This window comes from Phacochoerus africanus, chromosome 1 (genome assembly GCF_016906955.1).
Source record: "Phacochoerus africanus isolate WHEZ1 chromosome 1, ROS_Pafr_v1, whole genome shotgun sequence".
NCBI lineage: Eukaryota > Metazoa > Chordata > Mammalia > Artiodactyla > Suidae > Phacochoerus > Phacochoerus africanus.
Window position 1 is genome coordinate 80,014,226 of NC_062544.1, and position 16,299 is coordinate 80,030,524.

The 16,299-nt window shown below is 46.2% G+C and overlaps 1 protein-coding gene across 1 annotated transcript in view; it reads left to right on the forward strand.

The window, feature by feature from the left end:
• Positions 1-16,299, forward strand: part of DAP (death associated protein) — a 74,178-nt gene that overhangs the window by 5,350 nt on the left and 52,529 nt on the right. The window contains exon 2 of the mRNA XM_047768134.1: positions 7,766-7,862. Coding sequence (XP_047624090.1) covers positions 7,766-7,862 — 97 coding nt within the window. The remainder of the gene's footprint in view (positions 1-7,765; positions 7,863-16,299) is intronic.

The window sequence follows — 16,299 nt, forward strand, 5'->3', positions numbered from 1 at the left end:
GGGAGAATCTGTTTTCTCAATTTTTTCCTGTTTCCAGAGGCTGCCTATAGCCTTCATCCCATCCTGGATATTAATCCACCCTTGTCATGCAGCTCAGCACATTCACAGGTTCAGGTGTGGACATCTGAGCAGGGGGTGGGGGGCAGGCATTACGCTGCCCACCCGGCTCTTTTTGCTGTGTTTGGCCACAACCTAGGTAAATGGCCCTAACCGAGCTGCAGAGGAGGCCGGGATTGGAGCTGGGATTGCTAGACACTGTCTCATTGCCTGTCCTCAGGTGCCAGGTTCTCTGAAGGATCTCTGGGCAGGGATCCTGCTTTCCCCAGGACTTTCTGAAATCAGCCTCCCTAAACTCAAGGCTTACCCCTACAGCTGCCTCCTGTACTCCTTGGCTTCGGCCCAGTCACTGACCTGCCGGGTCCTTGTTCTGGTCTGGTCACCATGCAGTCTGTCCTCGGGGTCACAGCCCTATAGCCTTGGCAGACTCAGAGAGCCTGGAGGCAGATTCATGGCCCTGGAGGTTCAGAGACTGCAAGTCTGTCAGGGCTGCAGGGCTTTGGATCAGGCCTCTGAACCGCATCTCCTTTGAACCTGTCCTCCTCATTGCCACCTAACAGTCTGTGACTCTAAGCGCTTTCTCAGAGAGGGAACCCTCAGGAATCTATCAGGGACTTTGAGCAGAAACGTTCCTTGTACTCAGAAGCCTCCATGGGGGATGGAGCTCCCGGGGTCCCCATTACTCACTGTCTCTCTCCCCTCATCCTCCCGCTTCCCCTGGACAGGACCCCTGCCTCAGGCCCACCAGCCCTCTTGGATGAGAGTGGTGGCTTCCTCACTGGCGGAGGAGTCTCCTCTCCTGGTGGAGCCCGTTCTCTTTGCTAAGCAGAACCATATTCCTTTGTCCTGGTCCCCCCGCTGTCCCCCATCCCGGGGGCCATCCAGCCCCCTGTCCATGTTGCTGACCATCCACTGCGTTGCTTTACCTGAAATGATCATGTTCACTCCTAAGCTGCAGCTCTGCGTGTCTCTGCTCTGCTTTTCTTTTATTCTCACTCAAACAATTCTCAGAGCCTTTCCTCTCTTCTTTCAGGTGGCTTTGCTTTCCTTTGAGTCACATTTCAATAGCTCTTCTCTACTCGGACAAGAACAAAGGAAGCTTCAGCTTAGAAGTCCTGAACAGTGCTGAGGGGTGTGCAAGGCCGCACCCTGGCTCAGGGCGCTTGTACAGTCTGGGCAGACCCTTCTTGTGCCCCTGCCAGGCTTGCAGCTGGGGGGCTTTTCAGCCTGCTGTGCAGTGTGGGTCCAGAGCAAGCTGGCACCCCAACATCTGAGGAGAGGCCCAGCCGACCCAGGGGATATGTCATCAATTGCTTCCTCCACCCCCTTGGCCCCTTGGGCAGGAAGCTGCTCTGAAGAGCTTTCTACATCAAAGGCACTTTCTTCCTGGCCTTGAACTTGCCCACAGGCTGTCACTTGTGTCTCTGAGGTACAGTCATGCTCTGTTTCCTGGAAAGTTCAAGTGACGAAAGGCCTGTGGGCTGTGATTAAGGGCGCAGGCTACCGGGGTCAGAACTTGCTGGCTGTGATTCCAGGGCCTCTGGCTGCCCCTCCTGGGCTGGGGCGGGGAGGGGTTCTGCATCCCAGGGTTGCTGTAAAGGGAGGGAGCTCACAGCCAGTGCTTAGAGCAGTGCCTGGTGCAGGGTGACATGAAGAGCAGCCAGGTGGAGGGGTTATCCAGGATCTGTTATTCTCCAGAAGCTTCCTTAGGTGGTGAGGCACTAACGACAGGCCTGGAGGTGGTCAGCAGAGCAGGGCAGTGGAGCCTCACATGGGTAGGCTCTTTGCAGAGTGTGTCACTTACTCCTCCACAGCCCAGTACACAGGCCCTGCCACCCCTACTCTGCCCTGGAGAGACTGAGGTGAGGAGGCAGTAAACTACCAGGGACTTGAACCCTTGAGGGCTCTGTGAGTGCTGGATACTAGTTGTTAAAACCCGTTCAATATGAGTAGTGGAAGATTGAGCATTGGCTGGAACTGGGCCCTGATGGAGGTGTTTCACGGGGGCTCATTCATTTAGTCCTCAGAGAGCCCCTGGTGAGGGGCATTGCCATACCTTCTTCACAGACAGGGGACCCTGAGGCAGAGAACTGGCCACTTGCCCAGAAGCACACACACACAGGCACTATTGGTATTTGAACCCAGGAATCTGGCTCCAAGACCTAAACCTCCACTTAGTACGCCTGCCAAGAGGAAGCTTGTTATTCTTAAATTTGAAGCTCTCATTTGAATAGCAACCACCACCACAAAAATCTGAGTTCTTTTATTCTAATGTCTCTCAGAAAAATTCTTATATTTGCAAAGATTTCTGCAGAAATAACTCTATTTCAGTATTTATTTATTTAATTAATTAATTTTTTATTTATTTTATTTTATTTTTTACAAATGATGAATTCCACTGACAATGATAAAACAATGAATATGTGCTGTCATATTTTTTGGCAGTCGTGCAAGTGAAAATGAATCTGTCTCTGCCGTGAGTTATTATTATTATTGCCACTTTTATTGCTGCATTAATTACCACACATACTGTGAGGGATTGATGAAGTTAATTGTTTTTATAAACTAAATTAAATGAAGTGCGAATGAGAGGTGACTGGGTCTTGACGTGCATACTTACTTCAGAGGAGTGGACAGGCTCCCTGCAAGCTTCCTGGACTTGATTATTTCCAAAGTCACCTTGATACTCATTGTCTGTTCCTTTTGCACTGAGTTGCACAAGCTCTTTACTTTTAGCCAGTTTGTAGAACACACCTGTGAGTTCTAGTTTTAAGGTCTTGTGTCAGCGCAGCCAAGTTGAAATGACTCAGGTCATTTTTAAATGATCTGTATTAGTTTGCTCAGGCTGCTACAACAAAATGTCACAGAATGGGTAGTTTGCAACAGCAGAAATGTATGTCTCCATTGGAGTCTGGGAGTCCAAGATCAAGGTGCCGGCAGGTGTAGTTTCTCCTGGGGCCTCTCTCCATGGCTTGTGGATGGCTGCCTTCTCACTGCATCCTCGCTTGGTCTTTTCTATACCTGCCTGTGTGTTCCTCCTGTGTCTTCCTGCTCTGTCTTCCTCCTCTGATAGGGATGCCAGTCCTATCAGATTAGGGCCCCACCCCTCAGCCTCATTTTAACATAATCACCCATTTAGTGGCCCTGTCTCCGAATACAGCCACTGCCTGAAGTTTGGGGATTAGGTCTTCAATGAATAAATCTGGGGAGACCATAGTTCAGCCCATAACAGCACCTTTAATCAATTTCTAATGGGCATGGGATGGGGTGGGATAAATGGGGGAGGAAAATTAATTTTAAAAAAACATTCAGGACTTCCCATCGTGGCACAGCAGAAATGAATCCGACTAGGAACGATAAGGTTGCAGGTTCGATCCCTGGCATCTCTCAGTGGGTTAAAGATCCGGTGTTGCCATGAGCTGTGGTGTAGGTCGAAGACACAGCTTGATCTCATGTTGCTATGGCTCGGGTGTGGCTCGGGTGTGGGCCAGCTCCGGTGTGGGCTTTGATTCGACCCCTAGCCTGGGAACTTCCATGTGCCACGGGTGCAGCCATAAAAAGACAAAAAATAAAAAGTAAATATAAAAAAATAAGAAACATTCAGTGGGACAATTCCTTCAACCTCCTTTGGCCAAAAACATTTGGCCAAAAACATTCGTAATCTTACATTTCAAGAGAGTGAGTAGAAAAATTATCTTAAATGTATTACAGACTTTTAATTTCAGTCTCCATTTCATAAGATTTGGCAGGCTACATAACCCGGGAGATCTTGATAAGCTGCCTGCAAATGTATTTTTGTTTTCTTCTTATTTTTTCTTTAATCTGAGCCCAAAGTGGGGGAAATGCATAGGCACCACTCCTGAAGAAGAAACTAAATTGAAAAGAATTCATGAGCCTTGTGCCCATGTGAGGCAGGGAGTGACCTGGGGTCTCTTCCTTTTTTTTTTTTTTTTTGTCTTTTTGCCATTTCTTGGGCCGCTCCTGCGGCATATGGGAGGTTCCCAGGCTAGGGGTCTAATCGGAGCTGTAGCCGCCAGCCTACGCCAGAGCCATAGCAACGCAGGATCCGAGCTGCGTCTGCAACCTACACCACAGCTCATGGCAACGCCGGATCGTTAACCCACTGAGCAAGGGCAGGGATGGAACCTGCAACCTCATGGTTCCTAGTTGGATTCGTTAACCACTGCGCCACGACGGGAACTCCCGGGTCTCTTCCTCTTATAAGAACACTAGTCATGTTGGATTAGGGCCCCACCCTGAAGGTCTCCTTTAACCCAAGACCCTGGCTTAAAGCTGGCTGCTCCAAAGGCAAATGCACAGAGAAAGGATGCAGGAAAGAAACTGTCCAGCAACACAGTGGGGTGGTGAGGAGGCTGGTCTATTTTAGCCTGGCCTCCAGATGGAGAACAAAGTCCTCTTGAGAGTTTGTAAACGCGGGGCTGCCTTTCCATGGGCGAGGACTTCAAATTTATACTGTTTGGCCATTCCTGTTCTGAGAATCTGATGTATAAAGGATTTCCAGGTGGCGTTACTCCTGGTTTGACAGAGCATGTACAGCATCTGTCCAGAGGGTGCTGCCTCTACCACACACCCCAGAGGATCCCCACAGATAAAGCCTTATGAAATCAAGCCCAGGGCCCACTGTCACCTCAAACAAGAGCCAGAAGCAGCAGAGAAGAACAAACAGCAGGATGAGCCCCTCCCCCCCCGCCCCTCCCCAAGGACCTCAGATAATAAAATAATCAGGTATACAGCCATTAAACAAGTATACCTAAAATGATTAATATGTAAAAGAATTGAAAACACAAGAAATGAGTAAGACATTATCAAATAAAGACCAGAGTTTGAGAGAGGGAAAAACTCTAGAAGTGATAGATAAAGTGGAGTAAAAATCAGTCATTGTGGTAAAAGAAGATTTTTGAGAGAATTACCGGAGAGGGTTTTATTTCTTTCCTAACAAAGTAGAATATCCCCTCCCCACTGAAAAGAAGTGATGGTGGCAGGAGGAAGATCCTAGTTCCAAATTCAGATCCACTGACCCATCATTAAACACGGTCCTTTTTTCACATGCCCTCTGCTTTGCTTCCTCTGTCTGGGTACCACTGGGCCAGTCATGCAACAGCCCTCACCAGCTTCCTGAATCCTCCCAGGGAAATGGAAAATAAACCCCAAGTGTATAAGCCTGAGGGTGCTTCATGTTCTCATTCCTATTCTTCAGCATCGCAAAGAAATTAGTCCTGGACTTTTTTTTTTTTTTTTTTTGCTTTTTAGGGCCCCACCCGTGGCATATGGAGGTCCAGTCAGAGCTACAGCTACAGACCTACACCATAGCCACAGCAACAAGAGATCCAAGCTACATCTGCAACCAATACCACAGCTCACGGCAATGCTGGATCCTTAACCCACTGAGCAAGGCCAGGGATTGAATGTGCAACCTCATGGTTCCTAGTTGGATTTGTTTCTGCTCCACCATGATGAGAACTCCCAGTCCTGGACTTTCTTAATTCAGCAGGGCCCAACACAATTTGAGACACCAGAGAATGTGGCCTGACAAGCTGGCTGTACTATGGTTGGAGCAGGCTGTGACTGTTCAGAACAGGGAGGATGAGCACCTTGAGCCTTGCATGTGACCTTGGGCCAGTAAGCTCAATTAACAGGGTCTGCTTTCTCTCAAGTGCTAGGAAGCCGCCTAGGACCTCTGTCTTAGCCTGCTTGGGCTGTTATAACTGAGTACCACAGACTGGGGCATGGGGGAGGGGACTTGTAGACCACAGACACTTATTTCTCATAGTTCTGGAGGCTGGAAGTTCAAGGTCAAGGTGCCAGCAGATTTGGTGCATGGTGATGTCTTGCTTCCTGGTTCACAGATGATCTGTGTCTTCACCTGGCAGAAAGGGTGAGGGAACTCCTTGGAGTCTCTTTATAAGGGCACTAATCCCATTCACGGGAGCTCCACCCTCATGAGCCCTACCTCCAAACAGCCTTATTTTGGAGGTTAGGATTCAATAGCTTCTCTCATTTAAGCTTCTCCATCTTAGGAGGAGGCTTTTAGCCCCTTTCTGGAGATGAAGCATTGAGGCTCTGAGTGGCTGACTAGACTGAGACCATATAGCTGAGGACACACGAACTTACTGGCCCCAAAGCATGTGTTGGTGACTGCCATGTGGGACTGGCACTTTGGACAGAAGGCCTGCATTTCCAGTCCTTATCCCATGGAACATTAGACTCCTGAAGGATGATAACCAGCATTACTGGGGGAAAGTTCTGCAGTCAAATACACTTGGGAAAGATGTCAAGCTTTGTATGCCACATAAAGTATGCTGGGGACAGAAAAAAATCTGTCTTCAGGAAACTCTTAATTTGTTCAAGCTAGCATATCCCACACTTAATAGAGCAAGCCCAGAATCCTCATTTTGCTGTTTTTTTTTCTCTTGTAAAACAGTATTAACATATTAGCCATTAAGAAAATACAAATCAAACTATAATAAGGTGGCATTTCACACCCACTTAGAATAACTATAGTTAAAAAGATAGACAATAATAAGTTTTGGTGAGTGGGTGGAGAGATTGGAGCCCTCGCTGGATGACGTGGAAAACAGTGCTGTGGCTTTGGAAAGCATTTGGGGATCCCTCCAAAGGGTAAATATGGGGTTATCATGTGACCCAGCTGTTCCACTTCTCCGTGGGTATCACAAAAATGAAGGTGTATGTCCACATGTCCACAAAGAAACTTGTCCATACACAGGTTCTTCACAGCTACATTAGTCACAATAGCCGAAAAGTGGGAACAATGCAAATGACTTCCAACAGATGACTGGATAATAAAATATGGTCTATCGGTGCCATAGAGTATTACTCAGCCTTGAAAAGGAACAGAGTACTAATACATGCTACAACACAGCTAGGCCCTGGAAACATTACACTAAGAGAAAAAAACCTGTCACCAAAAACCGCATATTTATTATTTTATTTATGTAAAACGTCCAAAATAGGCAAATCCAGATGACTGGTTGCTAGGAGCTGGGGGTAAGGGGGATTGAAGAGTGAGTATTCATGGGTTTCTGTTCAGGGTGATGAAAATGTTTGAAAAGGACTGTGCAACTCTGAATACACTCAAAACCATTGCATGGTACAATCTTAATGGCTGAATTATAAGGTATGTGAACTACATGTCAAAAAGGCTGTTTTTAACAACTGAATCAACTTCTGCCAACCCTGGAGTGTCACAGCACGGTTTGGGAAAGGTTGCTGCCTGAGTGGACTCTGACTGGGACAGAGCCGCTGTCTGCTGTCACCTGTGGCTCTATCACCCCATCAGAAGCATCACAAGCATTTGGGAAAATATCACAGGCAGGGATTAAGTGGACCTTTTGTGCACCAAGAAGCTGTTTCAGACCCTAAAGCAAGCAGCCACCGTCTCCACGTGGTTTACACCCCCGTTTCACTGCTGCTCTTACCAGATACTTGAAGGGAGACCAGACAAAGGAGTCTTGGAAAGTTTCTAAGTGGATGTGGAGTAAGAGATAGTGCTAAGTGCATATCATGTTGATTCTCCCCCAACACTGACCTCTAGTTAATCATTGTTACTGCTGGGTGATCTGGACTAACTTATGACTTGGGGTGCCCAGACACTTTCCTGCTATTCTTGCCCTGTCCTCTAGTGGGTGCGTGTCCAAACTGATCATACGCTGCTCTGTCTTCATTTCAGTGAAAGCTGGTGGGATGCGAATTGTGCAGAAACATCCGCACTCTGGAGATGCCAAGGAAGAGAAGGACAAGGACGACCAGGAGTGGGAAAGCCCCAGGTGGGAGAGTTCTGGGGGGTCTCAGATGCAGTTAAACATTAACGTTTGTTCTCCACTCTGTGCTTGGATAACCCCTAGGCTGTGTGGGACCCTGTGCTGTGTGCTTTTCTTTTCCTGGTCAGTGAGGTGGGGGTTCTGTTCCCAGGAGGGGAAAGATACAGCATCTAGGACATGCCCCCCGCCCTAACTGAATCTGAGCAGATGCATCAGTCTGGGCAGAAGCCTCGGTATTGCCATCACCCACAGACCTTCGGAAATGCCCTGTCTGTCTAATCTTGGGGCTGAGCCTGGCATTCTGTGCATCAGGGCAGAGAACTACTGATTTAAATAATGTTCACAAGCATTAGGGCTTTGCCAGTCTCAGCCAAACCTAGAATCACTGAGGCCATGATGTCGAGGTCACACAAGAGTGAGCAAGTGTCCTTAAATGACATCTCTGCCCCCAGCTTCCTGGGTCCCCATAGCATGTCTCCTGCAACACCACCATCTCCGTTTTTACCTGCCTTGGAGGTTCTGATGTCAAGTTTGGTCCAAGGACATCGATTCAAGTCCATTCCCTCCCACCTCATAATATACAAACATGCGGTCCCAGTGTCCACCCAGCCCCCAAGCTTGGCCATGTAGAGGGAAAATGGACGCTAAACCTTCCACCTTATAACTTACCCCCCACGAGTCTCTGCCAGACTCGTGGAAAACAGCCAGCTTGTGTTTCTATATTCATTCCAGTGGTCCTGAATCACGAGTGGAACATCCCCAGGTTGACACAGGGAGACTGAAGTGCACGTTTCAGTTCTGCCTTGTCAAACAGGAGTTTAAAACCAAGTCTGGGGTCCACAGACAGGCCTGGCTTCCGGAAAAGAGTAGTTCCTGGCTGCAGGCACCCCCTAGGAAGGACCCCACATTTCTTTTACCTATGTGCTGCACCCTTGCATGTTTTTGTAAAACCTCATGTGGGATGACTTACAGGGCTGTCCCTTGACTGGAGGACAGATGTACAACAAAGTTTCTGAGTGATTATTGCCCATTTTAACTCCGGTTCTCAGCAACTTGAAGGTTCGGCCCAAGTTCTGGTTTTATAAAAGAAGAAAGCAGTTGAAGGAAAATTCGAGAATTGTCTTTCTTACCGGCTCTTCACAAAGCTGTGTTTGGTCCCTAACAGTGTCAAGCATTCTTCTACAGGTTTACATCCTGTGTTTGGAAACCTCTGGGCCTCATAGCAGAATCTAGAAATTCCGATGTTTTAGGAGAGTAAGGAGGATCTAAGAGAATAGACTGTCCACATTCCAGGCAGCACCCAAAGGGGGTTGCAGGCAGCCCCTTGTAATCTGCAAATGGTGTTCACAGCAGCAGAAATGCATTTTAAAAACTTTCAGGAGTTCCTGTCTTGGCTCAGAGGAAACAAATCTGGACTAGCACCCATGATCACGCAAGTTCCATCCCTGGCCTTTCTCTTGAGCTGTGGTAGACTTGGCTCAGATCTCGTGTTGCTGTGGCTGTGGTGTAGACCAGCAGCTGCAGCTCCGATTCAACCTCTAGCCTGGGAACCTCCATATGCTGCGGGTGCAGCCCTAAAAAGACAAAACAAAAGTCAGATTTGGATCAGTTCAGGTTAAGTTTTGCCTGCATCAGTGTTACATTAGAACTTTCAGTGTTTAACACGTTTCTGGATGTGGAGCTGAGGGTAAGAACCTGTGGCCTGTTGTCATTTCCCCCCCAGGAGACCTGCAATGTCGTTTCCCTTCATTTCCACCAGTTCCCTTAGAAGGAAGAAGGACGATGAGGCAGAAAGCTGTGCCTAGAGAAAAAGGAAAATCCTGGCACATTAATGAGACATGCCTCTCTGTGTGAGTTTAAGTGGAATAAGGGACAAATAGCTATTTCCCTGTGTATCACAGTGTCAATATGGTGACAGAGGGTAATTCATTAGCGTGTTTAGAAATAGGGACAGAACAGCCCATTAGTTTTCTTTCTATTGATTTTTTTCCTCACGAGGTGAAATACAGCGTTTATTGAAGTTGTGCAATTTAAATAAATATGCCAGAGGATGAATTATTGCTAGAGAGAGGAGGGAGCTCCCAGCACTCCAGGTTTTAGCATCTCATCCACCGTAAAGGTTTGGTTGCTCCGGAATTAAGTATTTTGAAGCAAGCTGACCACAGGGCAGGGTTTGCCCATGAGCAAGGGTACATTTGTTTCATGCGGTCAAATCGTTATACTGGGTTTCTTGTGTGTTAGCTCTTGTCCTCTGGACTTTGGCTTCTCTCTTTACTGCTGTGGGTACAACCACCGACACACTGTTGACAGATGGGGTAAACCTCTGTGCGCTTTCAAGCTGTCAGCATATGCTGCTAGTACAACTCCCTCCGAACCCCTGCACCAGACCTGGTACCCCGTGTAGTAGTTCACTTCCATCACCAGGCACTCCCCAGTTTTCTGGTGGGCTAATAGAATAATCATAGTTAATAATTATCATTGATGATGTTACAGAGTGTCACGTGCCTGGCCCACTTCCAAGTGCTCTGCCTGTATTGATTCATTTGATCCCTGCAACTACTCTATTCTCATCCCAATTTGAGAGTCGGTTATTGATTATTATCCTCATTCCAGATTACTCCCACTTCCACAGCTCAGGTTAATGACTTTTCCAAGGGCATACAGCCAATGAGTGGCAGAGCCAGCCTTCCAGACTGGGTCTGGAGTGCCCACTCGTAGCCCCTGGGATGGGTATACCAATTGAGCACCTGTTTGTGCTGGGCACGTAAGTGCTTCACATCGGGTTTCATGCTTATACCACCTAAAAGTTGGTATTACTCCCCCCATTACATAGCTGAAGAAACCAAGGCTCAGTGAGGTTGTCTGGCCCAATGATGTGTAGCCAGTGAGTGGCCTGGCCAGGATTCAGCCCTGACTCTGTCTTGACTTGGAAGCCTGCAGTATCCCACGGAATTGACAAAATATTTTTAGGATCAACATAGACTGTAAATCTAGATCCCTCTAGACAATAAACTTACTGATTCTGGGGTTGCCCAGAACGTTTTCCATATTCCTCAAGCCTATGATCCTCTCCATGCAGCTCACAGTCAGAAAATGGCCTAATTATAAGCTTCCAACAAGGTGTCAGGGCACTGGGCTGGCTTTCCTTTACATATGGAAAGGGCTCTTTATGTCCAGAATTTGTCAAACATTTAATATTTTACATAATTTCCCTTGGAAATGTTATGGTGCGTGACTTCAACTTTCACATTACGCTAATCCTGAAGTTTTATATATTTTCATGTTTTGATCCAAGTGTTCTCCAAATATGCAAATAAATGCATTGTTTCAGATGCCAGTTTCCTTTTCAGATCTGCACTTGCAAAACTCTTTGCTTTCCTTGCCAGATATTTAAAATCGGCTTTGCATTTACTGACTCATCTCTAGTGGCTTCCTTCCCCAATCAGAAAATCAAGCACTGGAGTTCCCGTCGTGGCGCAGTGGTTAACGAATCTGACTAGGAACCATGAGATTGCGGGTTCCATCCCTGGCCTTGCTCAGTGGGTTAAGGATCTGGCGTTGCTGTGAGCTGTGATGTAGGTCGAAGAGGCGGCTCGGATCTTGCGTTGCTATGGCTCTGGCATAGGAAGGTGGCTACAGCTCCAATTCGACCCCTAGCCCGGGAACCTCCATATGCCACAGGAAGCGGCCCTAGAAAAGGCAAAAAGACAAAAAAAAAGAAAAGAAAGAAAGAAAATCGAGCACTAATTACAGAGAAAACAAACAACTGGGTCATTAAAGAGGTTATTGTATGACCCCCCCAACAAAACCAAACCAAACAAAAGAACGCTTTTACTTAAAATTTTCTTTTGCAGATCTTTTTATTATTCTTACCCCTTTAATCTTGTAATTTTTCAGATATTTAAAAATAATTTCTTATGCCACAAAGTTGTTTTGAGATGGTACATTTTAAAAAAGAGAAAAATAATGGAGTTCCCATTGTGGTTCAGTGGTAATGACCTGACTAGTATCCATGAGGATGTATGTTCAATCCCTGGCCTCGCTCAGTGGGTTAAAGGATCCAGCATTGTGAGCCGTGGTGTAGGTCACAGACGCTTCTTGGATCCTGCGTTGCTGTGGCTGGAGCATAGGCCAGCGGGTGCAACTTCAGTTTGACTCCCAGCCTGGGAACATCCATATGCTGTTTGTGCAGCCCTAAAAAGCAATAAATAAATTAATAATAATAATGTAGCAAAAATTTGAAAATTTTTTCCAAGAATTCCCATCAAGCTGAGTTCCATTTACCTGAGGCTCTTCATATCTAAGAAGATGATAGGCTCGGAACTGACCCAATCAAGGAAAGCTGTGATTTTTCTCAAAGCCTGCTGTTGAGCGTATTAAGACAAAGTGCCCAGTTTCATTACGTAAAGGAGAAACTGCAGACATGGAGTCAACTTTGGGAGTCAGTAGGATTCTCTAAAAAGCAGTGTAGTAGTGAACACATATCAAAGTCCTACCATGAATTGAGCTTGCTATTAAAAAGGTAGGTGTCTGTAGGAGTAGAATAGAAATGGAGGTGTTTGTGGGGATGGGTAGGAAAGGGGTGGAAGGGAGGGGGAGTGGGGTTGGGGCAAGGAGGATGGGAAGGGAGAAGCCCCTCTCTGAGCTCAACCCTTGGTATAATTCTAATTTAGGACCCTGTTACTGTTTAGTGTTTTACATACCCCCAAATAGCAAACAATCCCAATCACCCAGGATGTGGGAGAGATCCAAGATGAAGACACACAGTCACAGATCTAATACAAATGCTTTCTATTACCAACTGCAAAGAAGGGGCATAGAGGGGGGAAAGACCTAACCTCAGTAACTCTGGGCAGCAGTATTTTGACAGAATACTATAAGGTTAAAGACAAAAAAAATCCAAAAAACTGTGCATAAGTGCTATATTCCAAATAGTCAATGTTTCTTACAGGGGTTTAGGTTAGCAGTTCTGCAATTGCTGTATGTATTGACTAGGACTGAACAAATAAGTCAATATTTTGTAGCTAATGAGAATCCAGTTTCTCACTGTCAGAAAAAGAAGGTTACACATAGGAAAGGGGGAAGACTCAAATGACTGGTGTTTCATTGAAACTGGAGATTATTAGTATGAACTCCTAGTTTTAAATGAATGGGTGGTTGGAAGGATGAATGGATAGTGGATAGTAGACTCATACAGACAGGTACATACATGCATACATAAATATACATGAGGGCGTGTCAGTGTACATACCATACTTCCTAGCTGTGTTCCCTGAGAGGGCATAAAAGAACTATCACCCATGTAGCCATGAGCATCCTTAGGGCCGCAGGGCAGGGTTTGTCTATGAGCAAGGGTACGTTGGTTCCTTGTGATCAAATTGTTGTACTGTGTTTTTGTTTCTAAGCGCCATTGCCTGCTTAAGGTACATTCCAGGACCAGGCAGGACTGGAAAAATATCAGATGAGCCTGGAAAAACTTGTAGTGCCGGAATATAAGGAAGTGTTCCAAAAAGGATGAGTCATTCCATATACCACAGTGTATGCATATGCCATGACGGGCCAACAGGGACCTGCTGTATAGCACAGGGAACTCAACCCAATATGCTGTGGTAATCTCTATGGGAAAAGAATCTGAAAAGGAACGAGTGTGTGTGTGTGTGTGTGTGTGTGTGTGTGTAACTGACTCACTTTGTTGTACAGCAGGATTTATCACAACACTGTGGATAAACTATACTTCAGTAAAACTTAAAAAAAAGGATGAGGACATGTCAGAACAGCACCGAAGCCAACCTGAAGGTGTTCTAAATGGCTGAAGCTGGAACAATTTGTGAGAAAATAAATAATGATAGTATTGGATTATAACCCATAGAGGAAAATAGATATCCATGAGTCCATAGTGATAAATAGTTGAGAAGGAACAGGTCTTTACAGAAGAATTGTAATTAATAAATGTATAATGAAGGTGGGAACTAGAATATCACCAAACAGCACAGTGCTTGCTGTTGATAGGACCCACTGACAGATGCTACGATTAGTGGGCAAAAATTCAAGGGGAAATAGGATGTTTCCAGCCTCAACTTCAATATTGATTTATTGCAAAAGAGTGTCTGTCTTTGCATGGATACCGTGAAAAGGACACTTGTTTACAGTGTAAAAGCTGAAGTAAGACCACAGAGCTTCATCCTGTTGAACTTCAGATGGGAATGTGCTTATCAGTGACAGTTTTTACTGCCCCGTGCCCATCTGTGAATGGCCGTGAAAGTGCCACGAGAACTTGTTTCTCATCAAACTTTCACCTGCTGCTTTCAGCCATCGCTGATAACTCTGGCCTGAACCGGTTATTACAGGATGCATAGAGGGTTACCATAGGGCTGCTGTAACAAACACTGCAAACTGGGTAGCTTTAAATATCTAAAATGTATTGTCTCACAGTTCTGGAAGCTGGAAGTCTAGTACCCACGTATCTCCTGACTTGGTTCCTTCGTTGGAAATCTTTGGCTTCCTTTGGCTTGTAGATACTTCACCTTGACCTCTGCCTTCACGTGGTTTTTCTCTCTATGTCCAAATTTCCCCTTTTTGTAAGGATATCGATTGTTTTTGATGAGGACCTGCCCTAAAAGTTCATTTTAACTCAATTCCTTCCATAAAACCCTATTTCAAAAGAAAGGTCAAATTCTGAGATACTGAGGGTAAGGAGTTCATGTATTTGGGGGCGGGGAACCCTAACTGATGCCAGGTGGTACCCTATGGCCATTTTTAATGGTTCTTTCCATTAAATACAAGATTATTAAGAAACACAAAATTGAAAACGCTGAAATGAAGAGATGGCACGACTTATAGCCCAGGGATTTTTATTTTTAAGCCATTATTTTTGAACTTGAATTAAACCATATGGTAAGTCAGTTTCAACATCATCCTTACTTTCCAACAATATCATTTTTTATAGCCAAGCTAGTTGTCAGCTGTCTTTTAAAAGAAATGTATATTGGGAGTTCCCATCATGGCTCAGTGGTTAACGAACCCAACTAGTATCCATGAGGATGTGGGTTCGATCCCTGGCCTTGCTCAGTGGGTTAAGGATCCAGCATTGCCGTGAGCTGTGGTTTAGGTCGCAGATGCGGCTCAGATCCCATGTTACTCTGGCTCTGGTGTAGGCTGGCATCTGTAGCTCTGATTCTACCCCTAGCCTGGGAATCTCCATACGCTATGGGTGCAGCCCTAGAAAGCAAAAAAAAAAAAAAAAAAAAAAAAAGAAGAAGAAGAAGAAGAAGAATCAAAGAGATGTATCTTTTTTTCTCATGATATTTGGAGATCCCAGGGGACTGGGGATGCTCAGTGCCTTCAGCCACCAGGCTCTCTGCCATTTGCACAGCCTGTGTCAGCAGGTAGGGCCCGTGTGTGGCAGCAACAGCTGACCCGGGTGCTGAAGTATGGCAGGAGACAGAGTCTTAAGGTGGTGGGGGTGTGGAGTGACATGGAATGTCTTGTGATGGGCATAACTGGTTGTCACCTGCTTGTGACCGAGATGCCTCTGCTAAGGAAAAGCCTTCCTGAAGGTACAGCAAGATCTCAGAATCGAAAGCATCTGAGGCATGATTTCATGGCAGCATGAAATGACAAATGGTCCTTTCTGCTTCGGTAGGTAAAATGGGCACATTCTTACTGCTTTTCAGCACTCTCACGATCCACGCAAGTTTGAGGCTCAAAGATCAATGTTCTAAGTCTGTAGGCAACATGGGGTGTTGATGAAGTGTTACAATGTGTTTGCCAGCAAGGGTGTGGTGAAAGTCATCATTTTGCCCTAGGGCCACTTGGGTGGAACTGGTGCAGGTCCCTGAGTCCCCATAGGCACTGAGTCAGTGCATAGGTGGGGGAGCCTGCAGAGGAAGGGGAGTGTCTTTCTGCATTTATAGAGTCTGCATTCGGTCCTAAAGGTAGCACCGTGTTTATCACTCTGCAAAGGCTCTATTTCCACCCAGGTTATAGTGGTAACTTCCCACCAGACTGGCTGCCTCCGCTCCAAGAAACAGTGAGTTCACTTCATAGGGCTTCCATAATAGAGTGCCACAGACTGGGTTGTTTAAACAACAGAAAAGTACTGTCTCACAGTTCTGGGAGCCATCAGTTTGAGATCAGGGAGTCAGCAGTCCCTTGCCCTCTCTGAAAGCAGAAGGGAAGAATCTGTTCCAGGCCTTCTCTCAGCATCTCATAGTTCCTTGGCTGGTGGCAGCGTAGCTCTGGTGTTCACATGGCATTCTCACTGGGTGTGTATGTGAGTCCAGGTTCCCCTTTTCCTGAGAATGCCAATCAGGTCGGATTAGAGCTCAGCCTAATGACCTCATCTTAACTAAGTATATAGGTACAACAACTCTATTTCCAAATAAGGCCACATTCTGAGGCACCTGGGCTTAGAACTTCAATATGGGACATAGGGGGGTGGGGA